Source organism: Candoia aspera, chromosome 1 (genome assembly GCF_035149785.1).
Source record: "Candoia aspera isolate rCanAsp1 chromosome 1, rCanAsp1.hap2, whole genome shotgun sequence".
Taxonomy (NCBI): domain Eukaryota; kingdom Metazoa; phylum Chordata; class Lepidosauria; order Squamata; family Boidae; genus Candoia; species Candoia aspera.
The window spans coordinates 220,964,568-220,985,218 of NC_086153.1; the positions used below are offsets into that span (position 1 = coordinate 220,964,568).

Genomic DNA, 20,651 nt, shown 5'->3' on the forward strand with positions numbered 1-20,651 from the left:
GTTCTGCAACAACTCTGTGTCCCTGTTAGCCTAGGCCTGTAATTACTGGAGGCTGAAGTTCAGCAACATCTGGAAGGTCACATATTGCCCCTCCCTGTTCAAGATGAAATCCGTAAGTACCAGACTGTTTTATGCTCCAGAAAATCAGTAACCAGATACACCTGCCAAAATTATACCCCCAAATACTTCTTCTTCACTGACAGCTCTATATCTGAAAATTATGACATCTGTATTTGACACTGAACCGCATCCACTCTGTGATTATAAGAAGAGGTGCCTGCCTCTTAAATCTCCTGCCTCTGATTTCTATATAGTCCATTATTGCTTATAAACCAGCTGTTGGGAATATGTGGATCTTCAGGGTCCTGAGGACTATAGGACTTATTCATATTTCTAAATTTCTAAATTCTAGGAGTTATAGGAGGTAAAGTCTATTCACACTTGGAAAATCACAGGGTCATTTCTTTTGCCTTGTCAGATCCCCTGTACACATTTAGACACATCTTTTCTCCAACACACAGTAACATTGTGTTAACTGGACACCTGCTACAGCCTATATATTCATACATAATTTTAGTACTGTTTTATCAATATCCCAACGTAAAACAAATAAAACCTCTTTATCTTGACAGTATTCCTATTTTAGCATTACCAGGCAGATTTTTTTCAAATAATCTTACTTGATAAATCTAATCTTCACACTCAGAATCACTGACTTTTTAAATATCCAGACATGGTTGTATTTTTTTCTTCCTCGAACTGCTGCCTGTCTCTTTCCCCATTTTCCCAACTTTATAGCTGCTCATCTCAGAAGATGCTATTTTATCACTTTTCCAAAACATGGGTATAGGACCATATGAAATGCACAAGCCTCTTTTCTGCAGCCTTCCAGAGCCCCTTGCTGAAAATGATCAAAATAGTTTCATGCCACATACTAAATGAAAACAGTGTATTCTCCAATGTAGACATAATGGTATTTAAAAGTCTTTAAAAAGAAACAAACTGAGCTGAAGGGACAGAATCCTGGCTCATTGGTTTATGTGACTTGGCTTTGTATCATTACCCCACTTCTTAAAACTCTCTCCCCCCTAAAGAACACCCAGCTCTATTTTAGATACGCTGAATCTTCCAAAGCATCCTCATTCATGCTTATTCTTTGCATCTTGAATTTATTCTGTAATCTGAAAATGTATCTTTATGACCAAGGGAGAGCACTTACATAAAATGTATTGACTCAGTAGATCTTTCCCCAACTTGGTGCTTTTTGAGGGGTTAGACCAGTTCCTCTCACATCCTGTTTGGAAATGAATTACAGTTTAACACATCCAAAGAGTACCAAATCAAGGAAGAATCGTTTAGTGTATCGGCTGGGGCTATTTTTAAAAGTGTAATTATATACTTCTACATACCATTTTATTTACCCCATTAATGATGCAATGGTTAATGCATCATTAATGGGGTAAATAAAATGTTTCAGTCTGTACAAGAGTAAGGGTCAGACTTTTTGGCAACTGCGCATTATTAACTTGGGTATATCCTTTTTTTTCTTTTAAGTACATGTGAAAAGATTGTCCACCTCCTCTTTTTACTTTACCGACCACTGCTCCACAATGTCCAGGAAAACAGTAATGAGTGCTCAGGAGTGGAATTCCATGTCTTGATATCACCTATGCAGATATCAACAACTCTTATGGGAGAAAGTAAAGCCAACTGTATCTGTAAAGCCACTAAGTTTCTCTGTATCAAACAATCCACTAGAAGCATTTTCTGCACAAGCTTAATTTTTTTTTTTTACAGTTCCAGTGGAATAAGTGCAGGATAAGTACAGGTGGATTTTTTTACCATCTACTTTTAAGACAAAGACTGTATCCAATTCATGAGATTAGAGTGTGAACTCTCACATTTTTTTAAAAAAAGACCCTTCTCCTGTTAAACATAAAGAGTAAAAATGCAGCAACCACTATGGCTTCAATACATGACCACAAACCACTGCAAAACCATGAACAGAAATGTTCAAGCTTTGGAAGGAAACCAGGTCTTCGGGAGGAAAGTTAGAATGACTCAATGGAAAAAACCAACAATTCCTAACTTGATGTCATGCATATGTCTTGGATTGCAAATACCATCATCCTCAACAATTGTGGCTATTGACTATGCTGGATTGAAAGGACGGGAGTTCTTCCCTTCAAATGTATTGGAAAGTTGGGTTAAGCCTGGAAACATCTCTACATCAAGATGCCTGGTTAATTTACTCCCAATTTAAGAAAGTATAACTTGCCAGAATGTAACTACCAATGCTCTGAAATCATAGGCTGAAAATTACTATTGTCATTATGGGAATACTAACTCACTGCTCGTTGTTTCTTTGTTTTTTAATATAAAGCCTTACACTGCCCATCTAATATGTTGGCAAAACAGCAAAAATGACACCACCACAACCTATTTTAAGCAGCACATTAAAGCCCCAAAACAGCTCAATTTTGTCAACCTGTGGTTTTTAAAAAATCACCGAAGGCTTCAGCAGAGCACACAAACTGAAGTCACAAAGAAAAGACAGGAAATTTTGGTGGAACTTCAGTGAAAACTTGCCATTTAAACAAAAAAGGATGATGAAGAGTTGTCGAGGAGTGCCCTTGAGAGCAGTATCCAGAGGTATATTCAGAGCGCACCATGTGTCTAACAGGTAAATTGCTTATAACGAAAGGAAAAAAATGCTTGCGTTAATGTTTACCAGTGACAGTTGCTTTCAAGAATCATCCTTCTTGGTATACATGGATCTGTTGGACTTCAATTCTTATATCAATGTGAGTTGAAAAATGTATTGAATTCAGATTTCTTCTTATTAATTCAGTCCTCTATCATTAGTAGTAAAATGTCTTGTTAGTACTGTCGCCTATATGTACAGCTCTTTAAGATCACAATAAACAACATCGTTCTTTAAAACTCTTCTTATTCTTGCTGCTTTTTTTGCCATTCTTGTCTTTATTATCTGACATTTTCTTGGATCTAATTTCTCTCATCAAATCAAAAAATACCTAAAAAGAAAGAAAACTAGACAGTATTATCAGCATTTGTAACCGGCCCTTATAAATGAGTAGTGCATGTTTTAAATTGATGCAAGACGCTATGAAAAAAAGATAATAAAACCCTAAACATACTAATGTTTATCCACAATAATGAGTTTTAATGGCTAACTTTTAACTATCAGAAATTTGTTATATAACTATTAGAATTTAGTGCAGAAGGCACAGTACTGGGACTCAGGGAATTCGAATTCAAAAGAAAAGTTTAACAGAGCCTCAAAAATTCAGCTGGAATCTAACCGGCACACACACATGCTAATGTTAAATACAAGGATTTATTCAAGACAAACTGAATTTGCACACTTCAATTATACATAATTTCTTAGAGCTAAGCATGCTTACAAGATTTTCAAATTAAATTGTCAATAGGCAATGCAGTAGCTTAAAAAAAATCTGTGATCAATCCACAGGTATTTGCCAGGAGACATGGGATGGGGATCAGAAGCACAAATTAAAATGAAAACAAACTCAGATTATTTCTTTAAAAGTTCTGATGATCAGTAAGAAGTAATTTAGCACAATTGAGAAGAAAAGCATCTTTTAAGCACGTTTAGAAACATGTTATCTATTCCTTACAGAGCTTCAAGGAACCAATTGCCTTCAGTAAGATTTATGGCAATTATTCCATTAATATATTGCAAGAGTATTCCAGCAAGCCTATAGTAGTTTCTGCTGTACTGTGATTATATATATAATTTGCAGTTTGGGGAATAATTGAAGAGAAAATTTGGCAATCAAGAAATCCTCCTATTCTCCAAAAAGTAGTTATAGTTTATTATGTCACCATATGCTCGAGTTCTTTCATTAAATCAAAGCGCTTGATAACTATTGTAGTGATTATTCTCAGATCCTACGCAATATGCAGAGAGCTCACAAAGTGCCAAACTGTCTTGCTTCGCATTTATATACAAGTACAGTCAAAAAAATAAATTACTGATTTTCAAACTGTGATCTGACAAGCTTATTTATGGAATACTGCTGAAAACAAACTATTATTTTACCTTATCTACATTTGCTCTTGTTTTTGCTGATGTCTCTACATACTGTACTCCCCACTCGTCTGCTTTACTTCGAGCAGCTTCTACAAGCACTTGTCGCCGGTCCTCCAAGTCTGATTTGTTTCCCACCACAAGTAATGGTATTTTATCCTCTTCAGCTTTTACACGGAGTATCTGTTCCCTAGTATAGCATATTAAAAGCAAAACAACAGATATGGCCATAATAGTTATTTCCTATTAGAGTCTAAAATACATACATATCAGAAACAATCAGTGCAGTGTGCCAAGGAACTATAATACTATTACATATTACATCCACAGGTCAAGCAGGAAGGGTAGGTTGCGGGTCCCAACTAATAAGGAGTTTCATCTGGTGGGACCCAGACAATGTGCCTTTTCTGCTGTGGGTCCCACCTTCTGGAACATCAGTCCCCCCCCCCCAAGGTAAGGTTAGCCCCATCCCTTCTAGCCTTCCAGAAAGCCCTTAAAACGTGGTTCTTTTGGCAACCTTGGGCATCCCATAGGGAGCCTGCAAGGTGGTTGTATGATGTTAAGTGTCTGTTGTTCTCCTGCAATCCTGGTTTTTTTTAATGTTTTTATTTTTATTCATGTTTTAAGATCATTATATGGCTTCTAACTGTTACTGTGTTTGTATGCTGCCCAAAGTCACGTTTTGAGATAGGTGGCTATAAAAATTTGCTAAATAAATAAATTATAAAATATTTACTATATATAAATAAAATGTTAATGTTATCTTGAGGAAATACATCTTCTGTAGTTGAAATTTTAAAAAGAGGAGCTTAATGCAAAATATTAAGTCTAATTTTGTCACACTTCATCCATCAAGCTGGATAACTGTTTACAGTAGTTTATTAATTAATCTTACCATATCAAATCAAGTCAAATAAAGGTAAAATAGAGGGTCTAATTCCAGGGCAAAATAGGGTAACTGTTTATAAATTTGCAGGCATTCATTCAGGACCTAAGATGATGGCTATCTTTTTGCCTTTTTAAAGTACAATATGCTCCTTGTTAATTTAATTTGAAAAAGATTTTGTTTTTTAAGTGCAAAACCACTGCTGACCCTGAGCACAAAAGGTACATTTAGACTGGACTTAACAAGAGAACTTCAAATATGCTTTAAAAGGACTTATGCAATAATGATGATAATAATAACAGCAGATAAACATTCAAAAGTGTAATATTTTACTGCAACTTACTAATAGATGCAATCTATTGTATCTATATTATCAACCTATATATTTATTTTATTTAAAATCCTTATGAGTCTTTTAAATACACTTCAAATTAGATTAAGTAGGAAGCGTACACCTTATACAGTAAGCACCACACTCAGCATCAGAAAAGCCTAACACCATATTAGCATATTCATCTCAAAAAAACTGCAAATATACAGGCAGCAGCAGTAGCTGTTATTATTACTATTATCCCAGATCAATCCACAGCAGGATGAAGGCCAAGATTACAGATCATAAACTACCATGCTGGCCCACTGCGGATTGGTAGATAGATATTTTTTGTCTTCCCAGCGTAGGGCTGAGAAACCGAGTGAGTAGCTCGTGCCTAAGGAAAGTCCAAACTCAGGTCCACACTGGCTCTCCTAAGCTAATATACTAATATAAAATGCTACAGCTACTGCAAGCATTCAAACTAACAGAGAGAGGATTGGGTAACAAAAACTATTAGCCACTCCCCAAAATGCAACCCCCACAGCCACATTTAATCAGTGGTCTTTGCATCTTCAAATACGTTAAGTATTTTCCTGTTCAATTTAGCAGAAGTTCAAAGCTTAATGTGTTCTGGAAAAAAGGGGAAGGAAATGTGACATCTTTCTTTTGAACGCATTGTAGATTCAATCAAAATCAAAGTCTGATGGAAACATCTAGAGATCATATTTACCTAAATTCTGCTGCGGCTGTAAAGGATTCATGCTCAGTTATGGAGAAAACTAAGAGAAAACCTTCTCCACTACGGAAGTAGTTGTCTCGAATAGCTGCATAATCTTCTTGCCCTGCTGTATCCAGAATATCTATCTGGACTTCTTCGCCATCTAGAACTACTTTTTTTCTGTAACTATCAGCCTTGGTTGGTTCATAGTCTTCAACAAACTAGAGGACATAAAACAATAGTTAGAAATAGGATTCTCCTTCTGGATGGCAAATTAAGTTACAGAGGATTACCCAGTTTAGCAGTAATGCCTACTTGCAGCCCCACCGCGTATAACACTGAAATAAAAAAATTCTCCCTTCACTTATGTTAAAGATCTGTTTAACGTAACCATAAACTAGTAAGGGCAGGATCAAAGCATGACTGTCTAAAACAACGTACTGTACTCTATTTTTTAAAAATCCCTTTAAAAACATTAGAAGCATTAATTCTTCTTCTGTTTATCATGATGAGTAAAGGCAAATAGCTACAGCATTCTGGAATGAAGTTCCATTTTCCAGAAGCCCTTCATGATGGCTCTATTAAATTTCCATCAGAATTTGTTCAAGCAATTCTAAGTCTACCTTTGAAGTCCTAAGCATTATGCAATTCTTTCTTGAGAGGAAAGATCCCAACCCAGTCAGATGCTTTGCTTCTGCCACATTAACATGAACCACAAAATGGGGTAAAAATGAATTTAATATTAAATTACTATTAATAAGCATTTGTACAGTATGTACTCAATAGCTGGTGGGATACTGGAAATAGTATACTGGCCTGCAAGGTAGCCTCTATATTAAAAATCCTACCTTACACAGAGTGAAAATGCTTGGGGAAAAACTAGGGTTTGATTGTGCTTGTGGCATACTAGCCAAAATACTCCAAAACTGACCTGTGTGTCTTTACTATTAGCAGAGAATGTTGCACGCAGCATGGACAGCTAGTAATCTAATCTACCCCTTTCCTGTTTTACTTAAAAGGGTTACGTGAAAGCCTCAAATAATCAAAGCCATGTCGGATGGCAGATTTATGTGCCCCATCTAGTAATAACCATGGCGTGTAGAAGATTACCATTTATTCCTCTTAAATTCAAGTTTCAAAGAGCATGAATTAATGAAATTAAATGAATTAAAGAAAAATAACTGTTTTGTGCTGTGAAACACAGATAAAAGGGAAATTTCTGTAAGATAAAAGGGAAAGATGTAATAAACCTGAATGAAGATGGTTTTAGCTTAAGGAAGAGAGATGATGAATACATGTATGGAATGAAGGTGTAGATTTAATTATGAAATATCTAAAATGTATGCAAAACATATGAATTGATAGCATCTAGATTGTTGGGGGGGTGTATAAATGTAGGAATCTATAGGTTGGTGATAGTTGTGTGTTACACTCTGGTGAATAGCGATCACTCCAGTGAATGTTGGTAACAAAAGAGCCAGGATGAATTTTAGCAAAACTTGGACAACGCCGGCTCCAAGGCTTAGAAACGGAGATGAGCACCGCCCCCTAGAGTCGGATTCGACTGGACTTTACGTCAAGGGAAACCTTTACCTTTACCTTTACCTGTACAATATTTTAAATGAATGTTCTAAAACCCATGAACAATGACAAAGGTGATTATTTAGTAAGCATCTGCTTAGAAAAAGATTGTTTCAAACATGTAGTTTAAGCATAAATCGATTCATATTTATACATGGGAAAGGAATGAATAAAAAAACATGACTAATTTGATAGTTTTTGATTAAAGACTGATGGTATTAGTAAAGGGTATAAAGAGGATGAAAGGTTCTCAGTCTAAGACAGATCATTGTTTTTAGTAGTGTCAACAATAGGTCTTTGGAAAAATGGGCATGAAAAAACCAGAAAGAAGTAAAAGTAACCAGAGTGGAAGCAGAATACAGGGGAAAAAATGTAGGAGCTTTATGTGAAACAGATTTAGAAGATAAATCAATCTCCTAATAGAATGAATGGAAAATGAACATAAAGAAAGAGAATGAAAAAACTGCTTGGACAGAATGAAAGGAATTACACTAGGTGTGTGCAATTATGATAATGAGAAGCATGAAAAAGGATTCACAGCAAAATGATAAAATGAAAGAAGCCACGGATGAGAAAAACGCATAGAAGAGAGTAACTACTGCAGAAACGAGAACAAGAGAAATATTGACAGGAACAAAGGTCTGAAAGGATGTAGTCAAAGACAGCAAGGAATGGTTAAGATTAAAAAAAAGCAAAGACAATGCAGAGCAATCCTGAATGTAAATAATTACAATGATTCGTTGAAGGCTAGAATTGAAATAAATGCTGCAAATGTTAGTGTCCAAGAAAAAATGGAAGAAAATGGAGTAACAGATGCTGTTAAAACGTTGAAAATGGTAATGCTGCAGGAATATATAGTGTACATGGAAAAATGTAGAAATATGACTCTGTTTAAGAACTTCTGCCACTGTGTTATATGATAGTGCAAGTTGGGTATGTCAGCAAAAATTTAAAAGCAAGTTGAAGTAGCAATAAGTTATTTAAGAAGCATTTATGGTAAAACAAGAAACATAAGGTCAAGGATATATACTGAATATATTACTAAGTGTCCAGTAACCACCCCACCCCGCAAATAAATAAATAAAGGACTGAACTGCAAAACAAACATGGGAGGGAAAAGGCATGGGCTGAGAAGGGAAAAACCAGGGTTAGACAGAGATGATTAGATCCTTAAGAAAAGAGAAGGAAGGTTAAAGAACAAAAATAAATGTAATAAGTGGTTTTGAAACGTTATTTTCAAGCATAGAAAGTTATAAAGAGATATTATTGTTACTGACTATTCTAGAATGCTTCACATATATAAGAACATGAGATCTAACCTGAACCACCAACAGGAAAAACAGAATAAATTTTCTCTTCCTGAAATATTCTACAAGTTTATGGTGTTAAATATGTCACATAATGCACAGTAAAAGCAGTTTAGTGCAGACCCTCTAGGTCATCATTTTAATGTAATTTATTTTAATACATATATATAAAGGCAACAAATCTCTTACCTCATCATACATAAACTGAAGTGTAAGTGCTGATTTGCCAACGCCTCCACTGCCAACCATGATTACTTTGTGAAGGGCAAGAGAGCTTTGACTTTTTGCTTTACTAGCAGCCATTTTTAATATAGTTGTCACGTATGAGCTCAGTACTGTAGACTGATGAGCTAGAAGCCAAAAAATAGGTGTTTTGTTATACAGATCAAGTATTTATTGTAAACCGCCCAGAGTCCCTTTTGGGGACTTTTGGGAGATGGGCGGTGATACATTTGATTAATAATGATGATGATAATGGTAATAACAATAATAATTTAATCATTAAAATGACAGAATTCTCTGATGCAGTAAGACCAAGTTATAAATATGCCAAAACCTTTGAGAAGGACTAAAACATTAATGCTCTATCTGCAATTTCATCTGGATACATCATTGAACCAATTTAGAATACAATGAGTAAGTGTTGGGCTTTTCTATAGTTCTAGCACGATTTTGAATAAATGTTTGCAAATTCTGCTTTCCTTTTCAAATAACGAACTTCCAATTTCACTTGAATAGGCACAAACTTTGGCTTAAACTACAGTTTATAAACAAGTCAATATTAAGATACATGCAATTTCAATTTCTGTTAAAATATCAACTTTGTAATTGGCATTCGAAGTAAATGTGCTGGAACAGAAAAGAACAAATAAAAGCTTAGAGCTTGCTCATTCTGCACTGAACATCTGGTACCCTCTTTAGAGTTTGGAGAACTCTTCTAAATAGATTTGGAAGTCATAGAAGGGACTGCTGTGGAGATGAGAAAATATTTACTGGCATGGCATGAGAAGGAATCCCTCTATTATCAGCCATGGAAATGCATCACTGAGTTCTGCTCCAAAGACTGGAAAGTTCCTGCCAACCATATAACGTAGTGTAGATTGTAAGAGATGCAGGAGAGGGGCTGTTCTGGAAGCCTGATGCTCTTGTCTATGTACTCCAGTTCTGCCTGCTATTATGAAAAACTAAATCTGTGCTACAGTATACTGATTTTCTCATGAAAAGAATGTTAACACCAAAACTGGCTATACAGTACTATACAATGCAGACAGGGGAATCAAGCATTCTCTGTCAAATTCTGCTAGACTATTCTGAATCCTTGACAGATTCAGGAATAGCAAAATACTTTTGAAGTGCTTATCATTTTCTCCACATTTATTCAGATTTGAATAGTTCCCTCAATGAATAGGAATTTCCCTGACATACCTTAGACTTTTAGGAATTGCCCTGGAAGGCTCATAGTGAATAACCAATAGTTTCTGCCTGTCCAGTATGGTCAGACAAGAGGACCTAGGAAGCACACCTTGTCTGTTGTGATGCCGGTCCACTGGAAAAGCGTTCCCCCCAGAGATCCATATGGCTCCTAACCTGACATTCCAAAAGTCCTTCAAAACCTGATTGCTTTCCCAGTCCTTGTAGTAGAGTAGGTGCTGAGCCCCTGTTGGTTGTTTCTCTGGTGTGTTATGGATGTTTTTTCCAGACATAAATGATTTTTTTTGTTCTTTCCTTTACTGCTTAAAGTTCATATCATAGAAGAAAAAATTATGTATGGCTTTAAAAATATTTAATGGCTTTCAAATTTGATTCCCTCCCCAGATTTGTTCAGAACTTTTCTAAAATTCTAATTTAAGTTACTGTTGACTCTAATAAACCAAGCAGACACAATCCTTCTTTTACTTGCCATGCAGCTGGTGTCCAACGACTCTCTCCAGCTACAGTGCAACTGAAAGCAGCCATTCTTTAAGAACAGAGTCTGGGCCACTGATCTATATACAGACAGAACGCTTTTGTAAAAGGCTTCTAGTACCCCATGTCTAAGATCGATTTAACTGTTAACATGAAATCACAAACTGCAAAAGTAAAAATTTGAATTTTCTCATAATGTATATCTGATAAAGTGATGAAGCCAAATGGATTATAACATTTTGGATGGCTCAATTATACACATCATAATCATTCAGTGTTTCTTATGTTCAGCAATTCTACTGAGATATTATGGTTTAAGACATGATTGTGGCAATTCAAAACATTTTCTATCTGCATCAGAAATAGTGAATCTCTCCTTCCCCTCAACCCCAAATTTTCCTTGCATCAGAAAATGTACAGGCAGCCAGGATGTTTCAGTTCATATTGAGCTCTGCCTACTACTAAGCCTTCTGGCGTATGTAGATTACTTGAAAAGCAAGAGGAGATATGAACAAAAGGCTACCATGAGTTCTGTGGAGGGATAAGGATCAGCAAATGACCAAAAAGAGCTAGCTAATAAATCCAGACAGGATGCACAGTGACCAATACAAGCGGTTTAATCTTGAGATTTTGGTAACTAGTTAGCTTAACATTAATTTTACCAGTGACAAACATACTATAGGTAGTCCTATTTATTGACTGTAATTGGGACCAGAAACTCAGTCGCTAAGTGATGCAGTTGTAAAGTGAAAAGTCATGTGACTGCACCTGACTTACAATGTCAGTTTGTCAGTTCTGGCTGTAGTCATTAAGCGAATCACTGCAGGTTACATGCACTATCATGTGACCGTGATTTGCAACCTGCTGCCGACTTCCCCACTGACTTTGCTTGTCAGAAGCTGGCTGTGAAGGTCACAAATGGTGATCACATGACCATGGGACAGTGTGACCGCAGATGTCTGCCGGTTGCCAAGTACCCAAATTGCTATCACATGACTGTGGGACACTGCGAGAGCCACAACTTTGAGGACCAGTTGTAAGTCTCCTTTTTCAACACTGTTGTAACTTCAAATGGTCACTGAATGAGCGGTTAGTAAGCAAGGGCTACCTTTGTAAGCATTCATTAACAATTTTCCTGCCTGTAGGTCACAACACACTAGTTTTAACACATACTTTATTAGGGAATACATATTATATTTATGCATGCAACTAATATTTTATTGTGACCATTATCTCCAAAGCAATATAATATGTATTAGCAAGAGTTCAGTCACACACATATATAGTAGCACTACATTTATTAAAGTGATCCATTTGAAGGAAGACTATAAAATTTAGGTCATGCTGCTGGTCCCAAACCATTAAGTTTGAGTCATGTGATTGCTATTTATATAAAGATTAGTTACTTAATTTTGTGGAGGAGGTGCTTCAATTTTTCAATTTTTACTCGGTACTCTTCAATATATCTATGTAAGATATACAGAGCTATTTTTGTTCTCTCCCCATATCACTTAACCTTGAACAGCTCAGAACATTAACAATGTAAAAGTAATATTTTATATACCAGAAATGCATTCATGAAATAAATTAAACACAGCAAGGCAACTGTATCTATTCTTCTATCACATGATATAGAAAATATCTTCCTTTAGTTCTCTGTTCAATGTAAAGAAATCCTTCTTTATACAATCCAAATCCCATTTCTGCATGATTTTGCTGTATCTTTGAACCAAGAGGGTACATACCTCCATTCTTCACCAAAAGTTTATGCTGCTTTAAATGCAAATTCCTTTGTTGGTAGATAAAATTGCTGAGCAATAACCAAGAGTACCTGCATTCTTCCACATTTTAAAAACCCACACACAAAATGTTGCCATGGCTACATGCTATCATTTTGCCTTGCCTTTTTACAACCATAATGCTATTCAGTAAAACTGAAGACACATACTGGCTTTTTGTGTATGGCATGAACAGCCAAGCCTGTTCAGTGACCAAACCTAAAAGTTTAATGAGATACATGCTCACAACTCATGAGCGATGTAATCAGAATTGGCACATTGAAGAGGAAAAACGAGTTTATATGCTAAGCACCATTAACATCACAAGGGCTTAAAGAACTGACACTTGCAAAACCAGCCTCAAATGGTCATGCAACATTGTGTGTCAATATAACCATTTTTTTCAGGTTTCCATCCAAGCAATCACTCAGTCTTGACTTCTCCATGATGGGAATGCATGGTGAATAATTACAAGCTAAAAATGCCATAATACAAATCTAGAGACTTTTTAGAATTTTAGATCATAGGTTGCTAGTGATCGACAATGTTGGATAAATAAAGTGGTCTTGCACCCCATACCCATATAATAGTTAAAAATGACCAAAATCTCATTCTAATCCTACATGATTTCAGCACTTTTTCTCCCAATGCCAGACTACGATACAAAATTGTACAAGAATGCCCAGGATGGCAAACATTATTTATCTCTATTAAAGCCTACTAACTCAGTGCCTTCATAACAAAATTCCTTTGAATAGGTGGAACCAAAATAATCAAAAATAATTTTCCTCTGGATTCTACTAGTTTTAAACATGTGGGAAGAAACAGCAAGATGCCAGTCAGACACACAGAAGATAACACTGTGACAGAAAAAGCAGATTAACTTCTTGGCTCTACCATAAAAATAAACTTCCAGATGGAGAAGACATTTTTAAGTTATGAGGAACAGATTTTACAGAAAACAAATTTTGGGAAGAAAATAAATACAACATTTTCTTACTGAATATTATCTTTTCCATTTGAAGGAATACACTGACTTGTATACAAAGGGACTGTACATTTTATCCAACCTCCCTTCTAATATTTACAAATCCGCTGCAGTTCCTTGTATCTCCAGAAAAACTCTGTGGTGGATTGAGGAAGCTTTGTACTGAATATAGCTTAGTGCTGATAACAGGAATTGCATAAAAATGGGGAGTGGGAATGAGAGAGGCCGTATAAAGCAGGGATTCTTAAACTATATGTCATAAAACATAGAACAAGAATTCTATGAATCACTAATACCAATCTTTAAATTATTCTTTAAGCTATAGAAGAAAAATTTGAATTAAATTTTCTACATTCATTCATTTTACAAGATGCTTAATTAACTGTAAAAATCTATTATTAAGGTTGATGTTATAGGGAATGCATTTGTCCAGATGCACAGGATTTTCTTTTGTTTTCAATGTTTCTAGTGTAAGCCACCCAGACTTGTTATGTAGTTTAAATCTCATAAATAATGTGAATATCTGTACAGTTTTTGTAATTTGCTTTGATTAAAGCTTAATGTACTTCATGGATTGGCATCTATAATGCAACTGAAATGAACAAAACTCATTTTTGCAGAGTATAACTGATATCTACTGATTATGCAACAAAATGTTACCAGCTACTGATAATCCATTGACACTGACAACTGATATTCTGCTCTATATTCAGGTGTTTCTGGCATTTCTGCTAGCATGCTGTGTAAATGTGTACGTTTTAATGCAGCTCAGTATTTTCCCATTTATTTTCCAATGATCCTATCACTGTTTTATTTGAAACATATATTAAAATTTAATTATTAAAAGTGGTATATTTCTTGTCCAACTCTAATATTTTATATTTATAAAGAGAATACCTAGCACTCTTTTATTAAATATTTACAAATATGTTCAATTTTAAAAGAGTACCCAAGATAAAGTTGGGTTCTTCTATATGGAACAAATATTCTGTATTTTATCTTTAAGCTACCTGTGAAAGATATAAATTGAAACAAGACTCTCACCTTATTTGAATATTAGCTTGCTCCTTGATTGAAAACCCAGAGTTACTAACTGTAGTCAACTTGGCCACTGCTGTTAGACTTCACAATTAATACTGACTGCTAAAACTTGTAATTCAAGTTTGAAGCAACGGGCACTGTTATTTCCTCCAGTAATAACACAACTTGAATGGCTTTCAACCATAAGTATAGGGGTTAGATAGGTAAAGGTAAAGGTTTCCCTTGACGTAAAGTCCAGTCGAATCCGACTCTAGGGGGCGGTGCTCATCTCCGTTTCTAAGCCTTGGAGCCGGCGTTGTCACAGACACTTCCGGGTCATGTGGCCAGCATGACGACACGGAACGCCGTTACCTTCCCGCCGAAGCGGTACCTATTGATCTACTCACATTGGCATGTTTTCGAACTGCTAGGTGAGCAGGAGCTGGGATTAACAACGGGAGCTCACCCCGCCGCGCGGTTTCGAACCGCCGACCTTCCGATCGGCAGCTCAGCGGTTTAACCCGCAGCGCCACCGCGTCCCTTAGTCTATGAATAAATAACCTACAGTATTTAAATGATATGGTACAGTACTAGAAATGTATAAAATATTTCAAGGTTAAAAAAACCCTAATCCTAGAAGTCCTATTCTGTTTTCACTGGAAATGTCCTAAAATTGGAACAGCTTGTTCCAACCAAAATGGAAATGGTTTGACCTTGAAATGTGTTGTTCTGACTATAAAAAAAAAAGGTCAGAGTGCCCTATTTTGAGGCTATGCTACTTCCAGTAAGATATTATGATATCAGAAAATTTCTGCTGGGGTTGGATTGAGATTTGGGGGAAGGCGGGTAAAGACATTTCTACCTTGAAGCATTTTGCCTATTTCTATATGGTGCTAACAGTGTTGTGTGCATAAAAGGATTGGTAATTCACGTCAAAATAAAACTGAGGGCACCAACCAACAAATATTTATTGTAAGCTAATGAACACCTACTTAATTTAAGAAGCCCCTTGAAAGCAAGGTTCTGCCTTCCCCAGTCAGGTGTCCTCAAGATGTATTGGGAAAATAACTCCCCAAATTCCCAGACAAAACTGAGTTGTAGTCCCGAAACATCTTAAAGTTACCATGTTGGGAGGGGCTACCTTTGCACATGATAAACCTAAATGTTGATTAAAATATCTCATTATCCTGGATTCAGAGTTTACAGAAGTAAAAGCAATGTGATTTGCTACTCACCATGCCTTTAAGCAAAACAAAAGAACCCAAAACACTGAAGGGCAAGGAGCCCCTCAAGAAAAGCCTGAAATGTATCACAGCTAAGAGCAGGAGAATATGGATAAACATCTGTCCCTTATTTCTAAGGGGATCATTTTCTATATAAAATGACTGCAACAGAAAGTTCTGATTTATAGTGCTGGCTATAAACAAGCCAATTGGGAGGAGATGGGTGGGGACAAATTAATTAAATAACCAATAAAAATTTCTAATAACTATTATGCATAATTCTTTAGTGTTACATTTGTGTAACACTAGCTAACATGCCTCAGCACATATAAAAATCAAGTCATAATGACAAAGTCCATATTTTGCAGTGTCTATGACAGGGGTATTGGGCAGGCATCCCAACCAGAATTTGCACAAAATAAATTAAAGAAAATGTTACCTCATTGCACGAAAGAATGCAAGGAAAAAGTAAGAGAGCTAAACAAATTGAGGCATATATTAATAGCCCCAAAACCAGCAATGACAAATTCTTTAAACACATCAGAATTAGAAAACTGGCCAGAGAGGCAGCTGAACCTCTAGAAAACAAGGGAGTTCAAATACTACTAAAGGAGGATAAGGAGACTGCAGAGAAGATGCAGGAATAATTTGTATCTGTCTTCACTGCTGAGGATAAATGGCAGATACCCATGCTTGAAAATGCTATCTTCAAGGGACCCTGAACAGCTGAAATAAATAATAGTAAGAAATGAAGTGGAAAAGAAAAGGAACATTTGATCTAGATGGCACTGATCTGAGAATTCTTAAATTACGGGAAAAAACCCTACTGATCTGATAAAAATATGTGCACAAAATCAGTCTCTCTACCAAAAAGGGGCATATTAAACATCAATGTAGGACCCAGGGGGATTTAGGAGATTATAGGTGGGTTACCTTAATTTCTTTCTACCAAAATAGGTGGAGCAAGTTTTGCTGAGGAGAAATTAACATGGTTTCTGCAAATAAAAACCCTGGCTTGCTAGCCTTTTAGAGTTCTTTGAAAATTTCAGAAGTATAGGTATAATCTTGTACAATGTTTACTTCGACTTTCAAAAAAACCTTTTGATAACATCCCTTAGTGTATGATAATTAGCAGTCACAAAATGAGAAGAGACCGCATTTTATAGATTAGTTATCTATTAGAGAACAAAAAAAAGGTAAGAATGCAAACAGTGGAGTTCCTTAAGAATCTGTATTGGGATTAATATACATCTACTCTTTGTTTAAACAAGAATAATGCAACTCAAGGATTTCCAATTCAAGAATATTTATCCAAATCTGAATTCCAAGAATTGGACACTTCCACATTAGCAAATCAGAAGTTTTTCCTGGCAGATTATAACTGTTTGGACCTAAGCAGCTATGTCATGTGAATAAAAAAATAATTTGAACAATTCCTGCCATATACATACATACATGTGTGTCTGTTCTATTCTAACAAAGACTTTAACTTCTATAGATCAAGCCATCTTAATTTGGAAAATCCACCAAGACAGTTCAGAAAGGCAAACCCTCCTTTTTCAATGAAATCCAGAAAGGGATGGGGAGAGCAACGCACACATGATCTGTTGACACTTCATAAAGAAAAAAATTACCCATCATCTTCCCCATCGCAGCTTCTAGTATATTATCTCCCCTATGTTAGATGGCAGAGAATGGTAACATAGTATTATTGTCCATACTGGAAAGAGGAAAACTGAAGCTATTGCTATAACCTCCCAGTAAATTAAAAGCGGAAACGAGATTTGACCTGGGAGGTTTGCTAACAATCCAACCCCCAGTTCTATGCTGGACTAGTTCTCGGTAATCAACTCAGGCTTCTGCAGATCGCTTGCCCCTACAAAGCGATATTTAAAGAGACACTTCTCCCCACATGAAAGCTCTATTTTGGTTAATGCTCCCCTCCCACTCTCTATCCTACCCTAGGTCAATAAAATACCCAAGTCCTCCAGTCTTTACAAAAATTTCCTTAAGCAAAGGTATCTCCAGTGACGTAACCCTACCGATACCTTCGGAGCGCCTTGCCATGAACAGCCCTCCCACCTCCACAGAAGGCTTTCCCTTCTCTTTCCCCCAAAAGAACCCAAAGCAAAAGCCATCTCTACCCGTAAAATAAAGGGATCCGAACCACGTAAAGTTCCGCCGCCATTACGGGATAAGAATGGAGGAAGGGAAAGGGAGGCGATATCCCCCACCTTAGCGGATTAGTTACACCAATAAACTACTTTCGCTGCCTCTGGGATTCCTCCAGGTCTATCTCGGGGGGGGGGGGACATCTTTCACCCCCAGCGCCGCGTTCGTTCCCAACTGCAGTCCCACGAAATGAAAAACAAATGGTCCAACCCCAAAGCAGTCCCGCCGCACTCGCTTCCCCTTTCCTTCCTCTCCTCAGTGGCACGAACAGCGCTGGCTGCCGCGGATTCTGTAGCCCGCTCCCCTCGAAAGGCTGAACTAGGAGCCCTTCTGCCTGTCTCCTCGCTCTCGGCTTCCCCACAAGAAAGAGAAGCAGGACATTACCTTTCGCTGGGCGTCTGTTTTTGTTTACTTAAGGCTGCCGAGCAAAACAAGCTTCCCCTGCCGAGGCCGGCCACCCTCAGTGCCACTACCCTTGCTTTTGGGGAGGCGGATATCAGAAGCAGCAGCAGCAGCGCCGCCACCGCCGCGCGCGCGTGTGCACGCGCTCACTACCACCCCAGCGGAGGAAAGCGTGGTCGTGCGCGCGCGAACATTCGATTCACTCAGATTCTCATCTTGCGCGCGCAGCTTCTTCCTTTTTAAATCACCGACGTGGCGCGCTCAATGATGTCGCGAGTCAAGCAAACGCGGCGTCTTTTTTTGCTTGTTTCCATTCGCCCCGCCCCTTCTGTGCTCACGCCCACCCCCGGCTGACTTCCGCGCGCCTCTTGCGAGTCACCTCCAGGAGCCCCCGGTCCGACGATAGGAAAAGAAGCGGTCGTCGCAAGCACGTGCCACCTCTCGTCCAATGGGAGGTAGAAGAAAGATTATTGGTTGAAGTATAGAATGGACTCCAGTAGTATAGAACAGATGGTCGAAAAAGAAGATGAGAGGGGTCGTCTGCCTGTAGCAGTCAGTGCTAGGAAAAAGTTCTGGCCAGTGGCTAACGTTAATCACATGCTTGCATCATGATTCGTGCTCCCTTCATTTTTCGACAAAGAGACAAGATGCTCCTTTTCAACAAGGTCTTTTGAATTGGGTTTAGGGTAATGTTAGTATGGATTTTTACTTACGTTTCAGTTATGCTTATTTTCCTTCTATTGCTTTAGCTGTGCTTTTATCTTGCTTTATATTTCTGTTCCACTGGATTGTCCTGCTGAAGGGGAATGTTGCTGCCGCTGATACATAGCTTTCATTACATATAATTATAGGATTTTATTACATATTAAAATCATATAGTCAGGCTGTTCTTTAATGCTGAGAAGATTCTGGTGTTTCATATTCACACCTATTACATATCAGCCCCTCTATCTTAATCAACTACAGCTGATAGAAACTTGTCAGTGGTAGCTGAAATGATCTTTTCATTAGAAACTGAAGTGCTAGCAGCTACTTATGTCCGTGGTATATCACTAGCACATACTGTGTGTAATGGTTTTATTCAGGCTTTCAATTAACAGGATTCCTTAATGGGCCATTTCAGTGGCTCTAGGGCTACAGTGCTTATCATGAAGATGTTTCTACTGCATAGGGCCAGTTTCCAACATGTGATGGTGCTGAATGTCATCTATTGGATTTTGGTTTGGAATTAATAAAGGTAAGACTTGAAGGCTGTAATTCTGTGCAGACCTGGGATGTAACTTAATTGAGTTGCTGTTTTCAAACATTGCATTAAACAGTAATGTGGTTTATCTAGTTGTGGCATAGCATGCTGTGTGAATCCAGCCATTGTGGCTTGTAATCAGTGGCTTGTGACTTAGCATGATGTGTGAAACCAATCGTTTGTGGTTTATTTAGCAAAGCATGATTAAACTAACCACAGTTTATTGGAATGTACTGTATTTAAGAGATCAGGTTAAAAGTTCCATTGAAACCTTTGAGATTTCTGCATAGAGAAGTGTTTGCATTGATATTCCAAGCACAAAATAACCAACCACATTTTAGTCTAACATGTTGTATGAATGCTACTAATGTGAGGTTCATTGTGTTGTATGAACCCAAATAACCGGACTGAGTAAATTATGAATATATTACCAGAGTTGTAAAGGTTAAAAGTTTCCCCTGCACAGTCATGTCTGACTCTAGGGGGTGGTGCTCATCTCTGTTTCTTAGCCGAAGAGCCAGCGCTGTCTGAAGATGCTTCCACAGTCATGTGGCTGGCATGACAGGCACGGAACACTGTTACCATCCCACCAAAGTGGTACCTATTTATCTACTTGCATTTGCATGCTTTCGAATTGCTAGGTTGGCAAGAGCTGAGGCAAGTGCGGAAGGTCACTCCTTCACACGGGGCTAGGGTCTCAAACTGCCGAACTTGGGACCTTCCAGTCGATAAGCCTGGCATCTTAACCACTGAGCCATCGCGCCCCTGTTACAACCAGAGTTGTATTGGTTTGTAAAACTCAAGATCACTTTGCATTGAATATATTAGAGGGCTGAGATGTCAGCAATAGTAAAATAACTCTATATTAAAAAAAGATTCCTTTTTAATGCGTTTTTGTTAAACCTAAGGTCTGTATTGTAGCACTCATGGGCATCATTGTGTCCAATAACTCTTCTCTTGGCATTTGCCAATCTCCATTTATTTTATTTTATTTATTGTGCCTTTGAGTCAGTGTTGTCCAGGCAGTCACCAGGAGTCAAGTC

The 20,651-nt window shown here is 37.4% G+C and overlaps 1 protein-coding gene across 1 annotated transcript; it reads right to left on the reverse strand.

Moving 5' to 3' along the window:
• Window positions 1–1,912: 1,912 nt before the first annotated feature.
• RALB (RAS like proto-oncogene B) lies at window positions 1,913–18,610 on the reverse strand. Its single transcript, XM_063288806.1, has 5 exons — window positions 18,348–18,610; window positions 9,067–9,227; window positions 6,002–6,210; window positions 4,085–4,262; window positions 1,913–3,035 (listed from the first exon to the last, which is right to left on the reverse strand). The coding sequence occupies exons 2-5, from the start codon at window positions 9,178–9,180 to the stop codon at window positions 2,916–2,918; spliced, it is 621 nt and encodes a 206-aa protein (XP_063144876.1). The 5' UTR covers window positions 9,181–9,227; window positions 18,348–18,610; the 3' UTR covers window positions 1,913–2,915.
• Window positions 18,611–20,651: the final 2,041 nt, after the last annotated feature.

Coding starts and splice junctions, on each gene's coding strand:
- RALB (XM_063288806.1), bottom strand. CDS start 9,180: ATGGCTGCTAGTAAAGCAAAAAGTCAAAGCTCTCTTGCCCTTCACAAA. Junction 4,263..6,001: donor ACAGCCGCAGCAGAATTTAG/GTAAATATGATC, acceptor ATGCTATACTAG/GGAACAGATACTCCGTGTAA. Junction 3,036..4,084: donor CAAGAGCAAATGTAGATAAG/GTAAAATAATAG, acceptor CTTTCTTTTTAG/GTATTTTTTGATTTGATGAG.